The sequence below is a fragment of the Rhinichthys klamathensis genome, unplaced genomic scaffold (genome assembly GCF_029890125.1).
Source record: "Rhinichthys klamathensis goyatoka isolate OS25496 unplaced genomic scaffold, OSU_Roscu_1.1 h1tg000370l_1, whole genome shotgun sequence".
NCBI classification, from domain to species: Eukaryota; Metazoa; Chordata; class Actinopteri; order Cypriniformes; family Leuciscidae; genus Rhinichthys; species Rhinichthys klamathensis.
The window spans coordinates 756,324-770,279 of record NW_026606878.1 but is presented as its reverse complement, the minus strand read 5'-3'; the positions used below and the strand labels follow the sequence as shown (position 1 = coordinate 770,279).

General features: G+C 37.7%; 2 protein-coding genes across 4 annotated transcripts; one reads left to right on the top strand and one right to left on the bottom strand.

The window, feature by feature from the left end:
* Nucleotides 1-692: 692 nt before the first annotated feature.
* Nucleotides 693-5,070, bottom strand: ngs (notochord granular surface). Of its 3 annotated transcripts, none has more exons than XM_056233446.1 (11): nucleotides 4,807-5,070; nucleotides 3,706-3,874; nucleotides 3,475-3,624; nucleotides 3,240-3,359; nucleotides 3,061-3,156; nucleotides 2,790-2,924; nucleotides 2,592-2,702; nucleotides 2,390-2,500; nucleotides 1,477-1,601; nucleotides 944-1,198; nucleotides 693-818 (listed from the first exon to the last, which is right to left on the bottom strand). In XM_056233446.1, exons 1-11 carry the CDS (start codon nucleotides 5,004-5,006, stop codon nucleotides 731-733), a joined length of 1,560 nt encoding a protein of 519 aa, XP_056089421.1. In that variant the 5' UTR covers nucleotides 5,007-5,070; the 3' UTR covers nucleotides 693-730. The 3 variants fall into 3 exon arrangements, with proteins under 3 accessions (XP_056089421.1, XP_056089423.1, XP_056089422.1); XM_056233448.1 differs by having other exon boundaries at nucleotides 706-813; nucleotides 4,807-5,069; XM_056233447.1 differs by having other exon boundaries at nucleotides 772-848; nucleotides 4,807-5,069.
* Nucleotides 5,071-5,975: 905 nt separating this feature from the next.
* Nucleotides 5,976-13,904, top strand: ccnc (cyclin C). Its single transcript, XM_056233453.1, has 12 exons — nucleotides 5,976-6,135; nucleotides 6,653-6,759; nucleotides 7,123-7,207; nucleotides 7,331-7,400; nucleotides 7,485-7,536; nucleotides 8,183-8,238; nucleotides 9,003-9,038; nucleotides 9,124-9,215; nucleotides 10,553-10,620; nucleotides 10,738-10,817; nucleotides 10,897-11,015; nucleotides 12,444-13,904. Exons 1-12 carry the CDS (start codon nucleotides 6,104-6,106, stop codon nucleotides 12,496-12,498), a joined length of 852 nt encoding a protein of 283 aa, XP_056089428.1. The 5' UTR covers nucleotides 5,976-6,103; the 3' UTR covers nucleotides 12,499-13,904.
* Nucleotides 13,905-13,956: the final 52 nt, after the last annotated feature.

The following is a 13,956-nucleotide window of genomic DNA, read 5'->3' as shown; positions in this document are numbered from 1 at the left end:
CATGATCCTTCGGAAATCATTCTAATGATTTGCTGCTCAAGAAATGTTTCATTATCAATGTTGAAAACCGCTGTGCTGCTTCATATTTTTGTGGAAACTGATACATTTTGTTGAGGAATCTTTGGTGAATGGAAAGTTCGAAAGAACAGTGTTTGTTTGAAATAGAAATCTTTTGATCAATTTAATGTATCCTAGCTGAATATAAATTTCTCAAAAAAAAAACACAAAAAAACTTTTGAATGGTAGTGTATGTGCAATCAACATGAGGCTGTTCTCCAATTAAAGCCTTAAATGATCTGAAATCTAAGGCATACTGGACTGTATATTGCATCATGCTATTTTAAACTGATGTTTTTTAGCTATAATTCTTTAATTAAATAAAATATTTTAGCACCATCATTTTGGTGTTTTGCTGTAAAATGTCTCTACTTTTGTTTCCATATAAAAACATTGATTCTCTTTATTTGCCATATAAGCACTTCGGACGCAGAACAACTGTACTGAAACATTTGGAAAAAAACAAATGCTGTGCAAACAAGCTTTATTTGTATTGATGACCCACAGTTAAACGCTTAATACATGCTGTTTTAGCAGATTAGTCAAAGCACAAAGGAGGTAGTAAAGGATGAGAGATTCTTTGTGATGTTTATTTCTCTGGTCTGATAGTTTTTCTAAGTAATGAACTTTGAAGGTTTAGGTCGAGGTCTCATGACTAATACAAGGGTCTAATTCAATCGTTCTCATCTGCGGCGCCAGAGATGGTGATCGTGCGCTCTTGTGTGTCCCTTTGAATCATGTCCTCATCTGTCTTAACTGTTCTGCAACCAAAGAGAGATGGGCATTAGCTTCTGGAAAAATTAATTCACATGTATTCGAATTGCCTTTTAATATAACTTGCAACCAGGATTTTCTGTAATATTATAGTAGAGCGGTTTACTTGTACCTAATGAGGACCGTTTTCCTCTCCGTCATCTCCACAGCCTGTTCATGGCTGAACTCCTCCACGGACTCGTGATGGTTGTGGTTGACTATTGAGCTGCTGGAGAGCATCTTCTCTGAGGCGGATGAGCTCACCGCTCCACTGACCCCTTGACTGCTTGCCCCGGAAACGCTGCTGACCATTGCTGCGCTCGCGCTCATGAGAGACAGACTGCTCACCATGCTGGATAAGCGACTGTCTTCTCCCTCTATCAGCTTCCTGCAGAGACACAGCAAAATGAGTTACACTCTCAGAACTTCTATACAGAAAAGTGGTTCTCAAATAGGAGTCCTGGCCCCACTTGGGGGCCTTAGCAAACTTCGAAGCAGGCCTCAAGAGTACTTAAAATGATTTTAAATAAGACAAAACAAGCATTAACAAGCGTTTTTTTGTTGAGGGAACCAGGGTGATGCGAACTTCCGGATTGGCCTTCAAAAATACATTATCACTGCAGCACTGAATTGTTGGTTCAAGGTGGAATGGCAGAAATGCAGTACCTGTATGTGGTGATTTCAATCTCCAGCGACATCTTAACATTGAGCAGATCCTGATATTCTCTCAGCAGAAGCGCAATCTTCCCCTTAATAGACTTCAGTTCCTCCTTCAAAGTCTTTATACGGATCTATGACACATGAATTAGTGAGATATTAAAATAAACTTCGTTTTGTGAGTGTAGCTTGCTCGTGCAAAACTCTTAAGATGTTCTGAGGGATTGAAGCATGTTGCTGTGTGGTTGTTAAAGCATTTTGGGTGGGTGCTAGAGTTTTCTGGATGGTTGCTTGATGGCCCAAAAAAAAAAAAAACTGGCCACTGCAGGTCTCAGTGGTAATTGAAAACCTATATAGTTTATAAGTTTGACTGGCTGCATCTAAAATTGCATAGTTTCCTATAACATGCACTCTCTTTTTTGCAGCGATGCCGAACCATTTTTGGTTCCTCAAAGAACCTTTCAAGATCTTAAAAGAACCATTGTTTCTTAGTGTGAAGAACATTTTATTGATCTAAAGAACCTTTTTACACTAAAATAACCTTTTGTGCAATGGAAAGGTTCCATGGATGTTGAAAGTTCTTCATGGAGCCATATGCCAATTAAGAAACTTAATTTTTAAGTAGGCGAAAAACAGTATGCGAAAATAGTAGTATGTCCGAATTTATTGTACGCAAAAAGTACCCGGATGACTTACTACTTCTGAAAAGTGCAGCTGAAGGACACTTTGGAGTTGTGAATGCCGGTAAAGCGACGCAACTCATACTGGTAGGTCACATGACAATTACAACGTGACAAATGTATGTCTGGTCTCTACAAAAATCCACATTAAATAGAACATACTTTTTAAACGATTGCGAAGTAATTACTTATTCAAAAGATGTACCAATTTGGGTTTTACATTGAAGGGGGCGTGTCTTTACCTGTAGCTCCTCCTCCTCTCTCTTGTATTTCTCCTGGGCTTCTTTGATCTGGAGCAGCAGTGCTTCATTCCTGTTTTTAAGAACCTCCAGTTCTCTCAGTTTATTTTGAATCTGCAAACACACACAAGTTAAATTATAAGGCCGTACAGTTTGGTGTTTTTGTTAAATGAGGCACAGGAGAGGAAAACACTATTTTCCACACCTCTTTCTTATAAGCTGTGATTTCTTCTCTGACGCTCCTTGCTGTTTCCATGTGCCGTGATGTTGCATTGTTTAGATCTTGGAACTTCGCTTTGTACCAGGCGTCCATCTCCTAGTGAACACCAGTTGGGAAAAACATGTGAGCACCGAAGGTCAGTATTAGGCATGGTGAGGTTTATTTGCGGCCTGTACCGATTACCTGCAGGTTTTGTGCGGCGATGCTGTCATATTGAGCCTGGATCTGTTTGAGAGCGGTGGCCAGATCGGGCAAAGAGAAGGCCACATCTACCTTAGCCACCGATCCATAAATCTGAGCCATCAACTCCTCGATTTCCTGACATACAGAAAATGTTGATTAAGAAGGCAATCTAACAATATCCTTTATTGTTTCAATTACTAACACATTACAATTAAACTTAGCAATCTGTACTGTGATAGGGATTTCATAATGATATGTAAATGGTCTGAACCTTTTTGTGAATCCTCTGTAGGAACTCGAGCTCCACTTCTAGGTTTTCCAGTCGTTTTTCCAAGGCAATTCGGGCAGACGTGGCTGCATCCACATCCTAGTATACAGAGGGAGTTTGAACCCCATCATTACATAAATCCAAGTGATGTTACACTTTCTGTATTAAGTTGGATCTCTTACCGGTCTGAAGGCCTCGATCTCAAGCTCCGCCTTCTTTCTGGCCTCAAGAGCCTCCTCGTATTTGACCTTCAGCATTTCCAGCTGACCTGCCATGGCATCCTTTGCTGCTACCGCCAGGTCCTACAAGGGCACAGAGGCAGTTATCATGGCGATCCTGGCTAGAGATGAGTGAGAGTCATGGTGTACATGTGTAAGTGAGTAAGGCATAATCGCCCTGTGGTCCTCCATCTCTCACCCGCTGGACTTTCATCTGGTCTGCAATCCTCCTCAGCTCCCTCAGCTGCTCCTCATAGAGCAGTCTCAGGCCGGACGGCTTCACATAGTGACCCTTGATGGCATCAATTTCTGCCTCCAGCAGCTTGTTGCTCTGCTCCAGAGAACGAACCTGCAACGACCACACCAAAACTTACAGGGCTGTCTTTAAAATGGGCACCATAAAGAAACCAAAAGAGGTAAAGTGTCTTACCTTTTCGATGTATACAGCCAAGCGGTCGTTCAGGGCAACCATCTCCTTTCTCTCACCTGTGCGTGTGCTGAGGAAAGCCTGGTTCTCAGCAGCGGCAGCGTCCAGATCCACAGCACCTCCTGCAACCCCCCAACCCATGCCCAGACACAGCGTTCCCATACTAACACTGCTGTAGAGGAAACAAAACATACATTTACAGCATTTATTATTTTGAAATAGATTTTTTTTTTAATTGGTAACACTTTAGGGTCCAATTCTCACTATTAACTTGCTTATTAGCCTGCATATGGATATTGGCTGTTTATTAGTACTTATAAAGCACATATTAATCAAATGCCATATTTTGCATGAACATATTCTACATCCCTTAATCCCACCCAATACCTAAACTTAACAACTACCTTACTAACTATTAATAAGCAGTAATTAGGAGTTTATTGAGGCAAATGTTGTAGTTAATAGTTAATATAGAGAACTAAACCCTATTAATAATCATATTATTATTATATATTATAATCAGAGTAATACGTCTATAAATAATATACTTATTATTATAGTATATTATATTATAGCCTATTACTTATTATATTTTTATATAATTTAAGGTTTTTAATATTTCATTTAAATTCTGTAAATATTTAGTAGCCTAATCCATTTTTTTGTGGATTTAATTTTAGTCAGCAATTATATTATATATAATTGGGGGGTTAATGACCAAGCTCAATTAAGCCATCAAAATGTGAGTAAACTATATGTTTTAATATTTTAAATTTGAGCGAAGAACAATATACTAAACTTAGTTAAGGTAGCCTATTTATCTGACAAAATTATTTGGCAAAAACGCAAACTAAAGCAACAGGTTTTATTAAAAATTCATAGAAAAACAAAAAGCTCACAAGAAAAAGCATACATGACTAACAATCAGTTCAAACTATTTTTTTTTGTTTTTGTATGACAGCCTGTCCAATTGCGTTATCACAAATAAAACTTTTGACTGCAAGCACAACTACACAATATGCTTAAACGAATGTAAATTATATTTGAATAAAGGGTGAAGATGTCTGTTTTCCTAGGCATCACTTGGCCACTACTGTGGCTTACCTGGTCATGCGTGATCTGCGGGATCCGGAGAGCGTCCTGCGCCCCAAAGTGCCGCTCCGGTTGTAACTGGCGGAGCGGTGGCGCGCGGGCCCACGGGTGGGCGAAGGGCTGGACACCCGGACCTGGAGCGTGGAAGACGAGGTCAGGCCACCCTCAAAGTGACGGCGGTAAGATGACATCCTTTCTGGGCTGTAACTCATGGTGAAGGTGATGGTCCTTGCGCGTCTCCAAAGATGCGACAGAAGCTTTCAGTCCGCACTCATTCACGAGGGAGCTTTATACCTGCTGTCTGGACGAGGAATGTCGAACCTTGGTCTGACACAGAGTCGAACTATCTCTGAACTATCTGACGGGCCACCGCGAAGAGTTTTACCGCGGTAAAAATAGAGGAGTGAGCTTTCCCTAATGAAGCTGGCAAGCATGAGTCCCTTATTAATAATGACATTCTATGCACTAAAACTGTCTAAAAACTTGGAGATTGTGACTTCATCAAGGAGTCACCAGTGACTTCATCAAGGAGATGCATGCTGATATAATTGGACTATCATATATTGCCGCTATGTCACTAGCCTAAGCCTATAGACTATGTTCTGGAAACAAACAAACAAATAAACAAACACAGTAATTACATGATCTATCTGTCTATCTATCTATCTATCTATCAAGTGAAGAAATTATTTTTTACATTTAAATAGTTATCAATAATACAGTAAATATTATTTATATGATATTATTTATATAATTTATTATAAATGCATATTATTTAAAGCTGATGTCAGATTTTCAGATGCACTTAGATTGTTATTAACTTATTATATTATATTGTATTAACCAGAGCCTCAGTCAGTGGGGATTGTGTTCTTCCGAGATTAAAAAAATCATTTGGTCAGTCAGTTTCTCTTTTAATGGTACGAGACTATGGAACTCTCTGCCCACTGAATTAAAACTGCAGACAGACATGATCAGCTTATTATATTATATTATATTATATTATATTATATTATATTATATTATATTATATTATATTATATTATATTATATTATATTGTATTATTATAATTATTATATTATTATTATTTAAAGGCGTTTACTGTATTTACTAATAAACTCGCGCAGGAATCTGTCCGGAACTGATGCGTAAGTTTGCCTCCTCCCGGACAGTTTTATTTTGCACATTGAAATCCTACGGAGTGTTTTTTGTGTCGCGCTCCTCGTCTGATCCTAATCAGAGCTTCGTTTCATTTAAACACAATTTAACATCACATTAAGGGTTATTTTCTACCTCAACCACCTCAAGATGGCAGGGAACTTCTGGCAGAGTTCACATTAGTAAGTAGAGACGTGTTCTGTGACATAAATCGAGAGCATTAAAGGTATTTCTAGAGGTGTTGCTGTTGCTGCGAAGCTGCAAGATAAATAAAAATTCATGGATTTGGCTAATTAAAGAGAACTATTTACCAAATCTCGGTAATTGGAATGATAAAGATTAAACACTAGATTCAATTACTTTTATTGTTTGAACAGTATACATCTCTGGATTATTAGCTTTAGCCGACTGGCTAGTGGTTCTGGACTGAAGAAACCACAGAGGAATTCAATTTATGAATAATCTGGATAAATGTGTGTTATTCAAGGCATGAGTTTCTTTTCATCCCTTTATTTGATATAAAAAATAATTATTGTAGTGTCGTGATGTTTAGATGCTTATATGAAGTTTGTATATGATTGATGTATGTGTTCTTTGACATTAAGAGTGTATTAAATCTAAACTGCAGTGTTGATTTGTTTGCTAGTATTCATTAAGGATGTCTAAATTGGAAGTAATTGATGTGCTTGTTCTCGCCAGTCTGCAGTGGGTTCTGGACAAACAGGATCTGATGAAGGAGAGACAGAAAGATCTCAAGTTCCTCACAGAGGAGGAGTACTGGAAGCTACAGATATTTTTTGCCAATGGTTTGGAGATAAATTATATATCATCTTCCTGTCTAACTGAAATGTAGAGTGAATATGGGCCTGTTCTGAATGTGACTGCATTTACAGACAGTATATTCTATATGATATTCATGAATATGTGTACAGAAATGTATGATTTGCTCAGGCTACAGCAGAGCATTAATGTACATGTTCAGGTGTTATTCAGTTGCTTTTATTATATATATATATATATATATATACATATATGTGTGTGTGTGTGTGTGTGTGTGTGTGTGTATATATATATATATATAAATATATATATATACACATTCAAAGTCTATTGGGATAAACCTTGCCTTTTAAAGAATTTACATAGTTTAATTTGTCATCTCATGGCAGTGATTCAAGCCTTGGGAGAACACTTGAAACTCAGACAGCAGGTCATCGCCACAGCAACTGTCTACTTTAAGCGCTTCTATGCCAGGTGAGTGGGTCGTTGCCATGGTTACAGCCATCATTTCCTCCATATACCGATTGATACTCATGATCTAGAATGATGGCTGTTCTGTTTTTGATAGATTGAAGAAAACTCTTGTCTTCTTTTCAGGTACTCTCTGAAGAGCATAGACCCTGTGCTTATGGCCCCTACATGTGTATTCCTGGCCTCTAAAGTCGAGGTAAATACTCTCTCAGTGTAGGAATTTCTATTAAAAGATGCATCAGATTTTAATTTTGTTCAATGGAAATCCTTTCCTTGGCAGGAATTTGGTGTTGTTTCGAACACACGGCTTATTTCAGCAGCAACGTCTGTGTGTAAGTGATTTATATTTTACGAATTCATCAAACTGCAGCAGAAATGTATAAGTATTCTGAAGTAACTAGCAAAAATATAAAGTAACTACTACAGAAATGTATAAGTGATAGAAGTGTTTTTTTTTTAGTTCTCTAAAGCTGAATTGTACAAACATATTTGCTTATTATGTTGAGAAATTAATATACAGTGCAAATCAGCATTTAATGAAACTTTTTTTAGCCATAATTTTCAAATTCATTCAGTTTTGGCTTGCAAACTTGCCACCAATGACGATAACTATAACGCCAACTATAAAGATATAGTTCTAAAAATCTATCTAAATATAAAAGAAAATCAGAATCCACACCACATCTATAACCATAATGGCACTGAGAAATAATGTCATTGGAATCACTTTCAGAATGATTTTTTCTAGCTGATGAATGATAAAAACACTGACAGCCAATCAGAATCCATCCTGCTTTAAACAGGCAGACGACAAAACTGCCGCGCGCGCTTATAATAAACAGAACAATATCGTGCGCTGGACGCTAATATAATTATTGTTCTTGCTGTGAATGGGTCTTTTACTCATGTAATCATTTCATACTAATGTAATAGAATATGTTTTTGGTGATTTATTTTCTCATTCTCTTTTTGTAACAGTGAAAACAAGGTTCTCTTATGCTTTTCCAAAGGAGTTTCCCTTCAGAATGAACCACGTGAGTCAAACTTCTGTGCTTTCTACACCACAAAACTCACGAGACACTGATCTGGCATGTAAGCGAGTGCGAGTTGTACCAGATGGCCTTGATATTGCAGTCCAAGTTATTTGTCTCTTACTGAGAATAGTTTGTGCTGAAAGACTTACGAATACACTTAATTTGAAGGTGTCCTTGTTACAGTGCAATTATACATTCAAGTACTGAGTAATATTAATTAACTTCATGTACTTACTATGGGGTAAGAATTAGGGTTTGGTTTAGGCCAGGGTTAGTTTCATGCAATTCTGCATAATTTACATGTAACATAAAGTGTTGCCAGAGTTAATTTGCTCCAGATCAAGATTTTGGATATCTGACAGCACCACTAGATAACTAGATAATAACTTCTTGTAACTGTCGGATTTATATGATAGAAACGCTAGACAAGAGTCTGAGATTGTGTGTGTGGTGATGATTCGGCCTTCAGTATCACCAAGTATCTGACACCCAATCAGGAGTGACATTCCTCACACTCCCGACACCTTCGTAGGAAAGTCTCATTATCGTGATAAATGGTTTTGGCAGCTCATATCTCGGGCTGGTGATAAGTGTTATTTGTTCAGCGTGCCACCGGTCAGGTGTTGTAAGGGAAACATCTCGGCCTTATGGAGTGCTGGAGGAACATTTATGGATCATCGTAATGGGAAAGATGATAATTAGTCCACGTAACGTGTTAGTGAGACAATTTCACAGTGAACTTATGCCTCTCTCCGTTTCTCTAGATCCTGGAATGTGAATTCTATTTACTGGAGCTCATGGTTGGTGTTGATTCTTCTTCAGTAGAATGTTTAGGTGTTTGTTCTCAGCGTGTGTTCATGGATGTTTGGCTTTGTTTTATTTTAGGACTGCTGTCTGATCGTGTACCACCCGTACAGGCCATTACTGCAGTATGTGCAGGACATGGGTCAGGAGGACATGCTGCTGCCGCTGGCTTGGTGAGGAGTGTGTGTGTGGCTTCAGACGGCACGGCAAAACAAACAACCACAGTTTACTTCTCTTTATATGTCGATATAGAGATGCAACAGAAAAGTTGCATTGTGGACCAGACTATATACCAGGTGTAGGGAGCTATTTTTTTGGAGTGCAATTTTTAGGTTTCCTAGTTATTCGCTGTGCCATACCATCAAACATTACTTGATCGATCTCAAACTTGCTTATGTGATTGGTTACAAAACTAGTGCAGAACCTTAAATATTTCTGAAGCAATTTTCCATACTTTTTAAAAATGTTTCCAAAAAGTTTGTTTTTCAAGTTTCAATTAGACTTTTAATAAATTAGTTTGCACATCACTGTCATTGTGTTAAATAGGACTCTATATACTGGAATAGTTGAAAATCGATTTATAATATAAGTAAATTTATAGCATTAACTTATTTCTCAAAGCTAACTGCAGCAAATACAGCAGAACAAACTGTTCTTGTTTTCTGTCTTGTTTTCAACGGCTCGTGATGCGCAATGGTCGCGCTAATGGTTTGTGAGATCATTGATGCTTTCATTGACTTCTCTCGCTTTTGCTCATGTGCCAGCGATTACCCTGCGTGCCAAACATTGCCAACCCCTGCTTTATACTGATAAGATTGGCTATACGAGATTCTTGCTTCTGTACATCTCCAAAAAGCTCTTTGGTTTCTGACCACCTTATTTTTTTTTTAAGTCATGAAATGAAAGTTGCGATAGTCTTTTCTTCCTTATTGTGATGTATATCCGAGTGAAACTGCTTCTCGTTCAAGAAAAAAAATGTAGGGCGGGACTTGATTTTGTCCATGGGGATTAATTGGATGGTTGTGGTTAACTATTGGTGGATCTCATGTAAGTTACAGGTTGCCCCTCCCTATTGATTATGAGGGCAAATGAATTTTAAAAAATAGTTATGTGCACAGATAAATAATTTATAATAAATAGGCCTACTGCAATATTCCATTAAAAAATCATGGTGACTAACGCAGAGAGAGTGCATCCATTTGTAGAATGTGTCATTTGCTTTGTTATTTAAGCTGTACAAAAACAGTCTGTTATGCTTCTTAACATTGCAAACTGCATTTTTTTTTTATCTTATTATATTAATGATTTTAATGTGTTGTAATCATAAACACACCTGTTTGTAGTACAAATAGTTTTACAGTTTGTTGATCTTCTAGTTATTTACTCATATCAACTAAAGAATCGGAAGTCTTGCACATTCACAGAAAAGTTTACTTCTTCTGTGTTGAAAAATATGCTGAATAAGTGAACATGTATGTCTGATGTGAAAGTTCTGTCTCTGTGTGTGTAGGAGGATAGTGAATGACACCTACAGGACGGACCTGTGTCTACTTTATCCTCCATTTATGATTGCACTTGGTAAGAAGAAACTTTCTACACCCAATCCGACCGGTCTTATGCTTGCAAGCCAGCAGAAAACTTGAAGTTTTAGATTTAAATTGCTGACTTACAGATACTGTGTCCTTCCTTCTCCAGCCTGCCTGCATGTGGCATGTGTGGTACAGCAGAAAGATGCCAGGCAGTGGTTTGCTGAGCTGTCTGTTGACATGGAGAAGGTAAGACGCATTCAGCTGTCTTGCTGTGGATGTTATCCCCCTGTGAGTGTACATTAACATTGGAGCTTTTCTGCAACAGATCCTGGAGATCATCAGGGTGATACTGAAACTCTATGACCAGTGGAAGAACTTTGATGATAGAAAGGAAATGGCCGCTGTGCTCAACAAGGTGCCCAAACCCAAACCCCCTCCTAACAGGTACGACAGACTGCTGTTCTTTAACCTCAGTTATTCAAATCACACACATGTATTTTTATTTATATGGAAATAGCATGGAGTGTGTTTATTTATTTTACCACTGCAAAGAGAAACAGTGAAAAGAGGCTGATTTCATTACTCTTTATTTGAAATTAGCTCACTTGCTAGATCTCCATAATGTCTTTGCAACTCTTAAAGGTGCAGTACGTGATTTCTGAGAAATACTGTTTAAAGTGGATCGGACCGAGCACCACAATGCACTTGTAGTCAATCAGCAGTAGGGAGTGTATACATTCATGATGGGGGAGAGAGAGAGAGAGAGAGAGAGAGCAAGAGGGGATTTGAAAAAAGACTGTAGAAAAAGAGAGATGGCTGAGAGACATTATAAAAGAGAAAGGTCAGAGGAATACCACTGGAAAAATAAGGGTTATGATCAGGGAAGAGCAATAGGACTCGCGTTAATATAAGAAACGCTTTCCAGTACTGGAGAGACCGAAGCGGGAAGGTCTGAAAAGGTCAGAGGTTGCGTTGTTTCTGCTCCATTCGTGAGTAACATTGGTTTTACTATGTTTCACAGAACCTAGATATGCTGTTGTTTTAATATTACCTATAGTAACAGAACAGCTTTGAGTGTCATTGTTTGTCTGGAGCTGCTGTGCTACTGGCGACTAACAACCAGTCGTTTATCATTTTCATTTTTTGCAAAGCATAATTTTGCTTCGCTCTGATAAAGACAAGAGACATTCACTGTGTATTGCGTGTTTGTGTATTTTGGGGGTGGAGCAATAAAGGGACGGGTGTGTTTGTTTGGGTTGATTTCAAATATCAACAGTGTTTCTCAGAAATCTCTTACTGCACCTTTACATTCTTAAAAAATATGTCCTAGATAATTATAATACAATTATATACTTTTTATAACACTTAAAGGTTAAATTCACAATTTTTTGAGTTACAAACAATTTTCGCATTTAACCCATGGTTATAAAAACTGGTGTTAGTTTAGTATTCTTTTTTTACTTTTATATTATTTATTAATATTTAATATTTTTTTAATTTTAGATTGTTTTTGTAATGTGCTTTTATTATTATTATTATTATATTTCTATATAGCTTTCATTTTTGTTAAATTTTTAGTTTTAGTACTTTATGAATAACTTACTTTATTGCAGTTAGTTGCCCATGCAACATTTTGTATACGTTGCATACGTTTTTAAAATTGTATAAAATTTTGTTTTATTTATAGTTATTAATTATTATTATTATTAAGCTCATTATTAATATTATTTTATTACAGCTTTATTTCAATTACTGAAAATGATTTAAAAAAAAATATTTTTTTAGTTTTAGAAAAGTGGAAAAGCCCTTTTTTAAGCATGTTTTATTTCATCTCACTCTTGCACTTGTATTTTCTTCTTGTTCTTAATACAGTGAGACTGACCAGAGCTCAAACGGGAGTCAGAACAGCTCCTACAGTCAGTCCTAGAGCACCACCTGGTGAAGGACCTGAGGCAGAGTGATTTGGAGAGGCAAACACAGCACATTTCGGCACATTTCAATGCTGCTTTTCACAAGCACATCGTTTTATGACCATGGGGAAACAGATTCCTGGCACACACGTCCTCTATTTCCTCTTCTCTGGGTTCTTCCACCAATCAGAGCAGATAGAATGATGCCACCTACTTCCTTTATCCAATCAGAGCAGCCCGTGTCATTCTAGGAGCAGGAGGGAAGCAGGCTGCTCACCTATAGTAAATCTGCTTTGATTTAGAGTTTGTTGCCAAGCTTAAGGCTGTAGTGTTGAATGTTATGGACACAAACACACACACACACAAACGCACCACAACCTTTGATTAAGAGAGGTGCTGTTTTCCCAAATCTTGTAAGTCGAAGGTCCTGGCTTCCTTGAAAAGTCCCATGAAGCTTTCTTTCAATGGATGCTCTTTGGGAACAAAGAAAACTTGATCATTTTCTGTGTCTGAGAGCGACGAAGAGAGAGAGAGAGAGAGAGAGAGAGAGAGTGTGTGTGTGTGTCTGTCTGTGTGTTAATTGCAAATGTATTTGTATGCGTGCCTCTCGTTGACCATCTCACAGTTTGTATTCCTCAGGGAAACGGATCAGTCCTCTCTACAAAGTGGCTGTCTATAAACTGATTGGCCACAGGGCTATGTGACGGCGATCTTTTTGAACCCTTGTACTGTGTAATCAAATCCTGGTTTGGATACGTTTTCTTTGACATGCGTGTGGTGGATGAGAGTTAGAATGCACAAGTGACACAGTTGAGTTGGTCGCAGTATGCACCGAAACTGCATTTGTAAATGTGCTTTCCACATATAGCCCTTGACTTTTTAAAATTATTTTTGTCTTATTATAAATTTACTGTATGATTAAGCTACGTGTACTTGCCATTACCCAAATGCTTGTTTTGAATTGATGTCTCTAGGTGCAGTATTCATCAAGTTTAATGGAGGACAAGCCAATATCTTGAGGGTTTTGGATAGAAATATGTTGATTAATGGAGGCAGTGAAGATCTCCTTCTTGGGTGTGGTTCCAATCATCAGCATCACGTCATTTGTTTGGGACACTTAACTATTTGCGGAAAGACCTTCAAAAGATTACAATAAGTTGATGTTTTGCTATGTTCTGAATGGCATTTGTTTTTTGCTTCGTCTCTCACTGTGTGGTCCCATGTTTAACAGTGCTTCAGGAGTGTTGCCACATCTTTGAGCATAAATGAGGCACTGTGTATGTATTATTTGCCTGTAAATATATTTGATGATGTGAGAACTGTGGGGGTGAGAGGGCTTGGAGTGTTATCTCGTTTTTTTTTTTCCTTGTTTGTCTATAACAAAGCTCAGAAGCCTTATTAAATAAAGCTGCTGTTAAAAATAGTCTGATCTTTTTTTTAGGTTCAGAGAAAAAAAATTCTTTATTTGTTTAGTT

What these genes read in the sequence shown, in the direction of transcription:
- ccnc (XM_056233453.1), top strand. Translation starts at nt 6,104, where the DNA reads ATGGCAGGGAACTTCTGGCAGAGTTCACATTA. An exon ending in TTCTGGCAGAGTTCACATTA is followed by an intron (nt 6,136 to 6,652) that starts GTAAGTAGAGAC and finishes TGTTCTCGCCAG; the next exon opens with TCTGCAGTGGGTTCTGGACA. An exon ending in TCCTGGCCTCTAAAGTCGAG is followed by an intron (nt 7,401 to 7,484) that starts GTAAATACTCTC and finishes TTTCCTTGGCAG; the next exon opens with GAATTTGGTGTTGTTTCGAA.
- ngs (XM_056233446.1), bottom strand. Translation starts at nt 5,006, where the DNA reads ATGAGTTACAGCCCAGAAAGGATGTCATCTTACCGCCGTCACTTTGAG. An exon ending in CGCAGATCACGCATGACCAG is followed by an intron (nt 3,875 to 4,806) that starts GTAAGCCACAGT and finishes TTTCCTCTACAG; the next exon opens with CAGTGTTAGTATGGGAACGC. An exon ending in ATTGAAATCACCACATACAG is followed by an intron (nt 1,199 to 1,476) that starts GTACTGCATTTC and finishes GTGTCTCTGCAG; the next exon opens with GAAGCTGATAGAGGGAGAAG.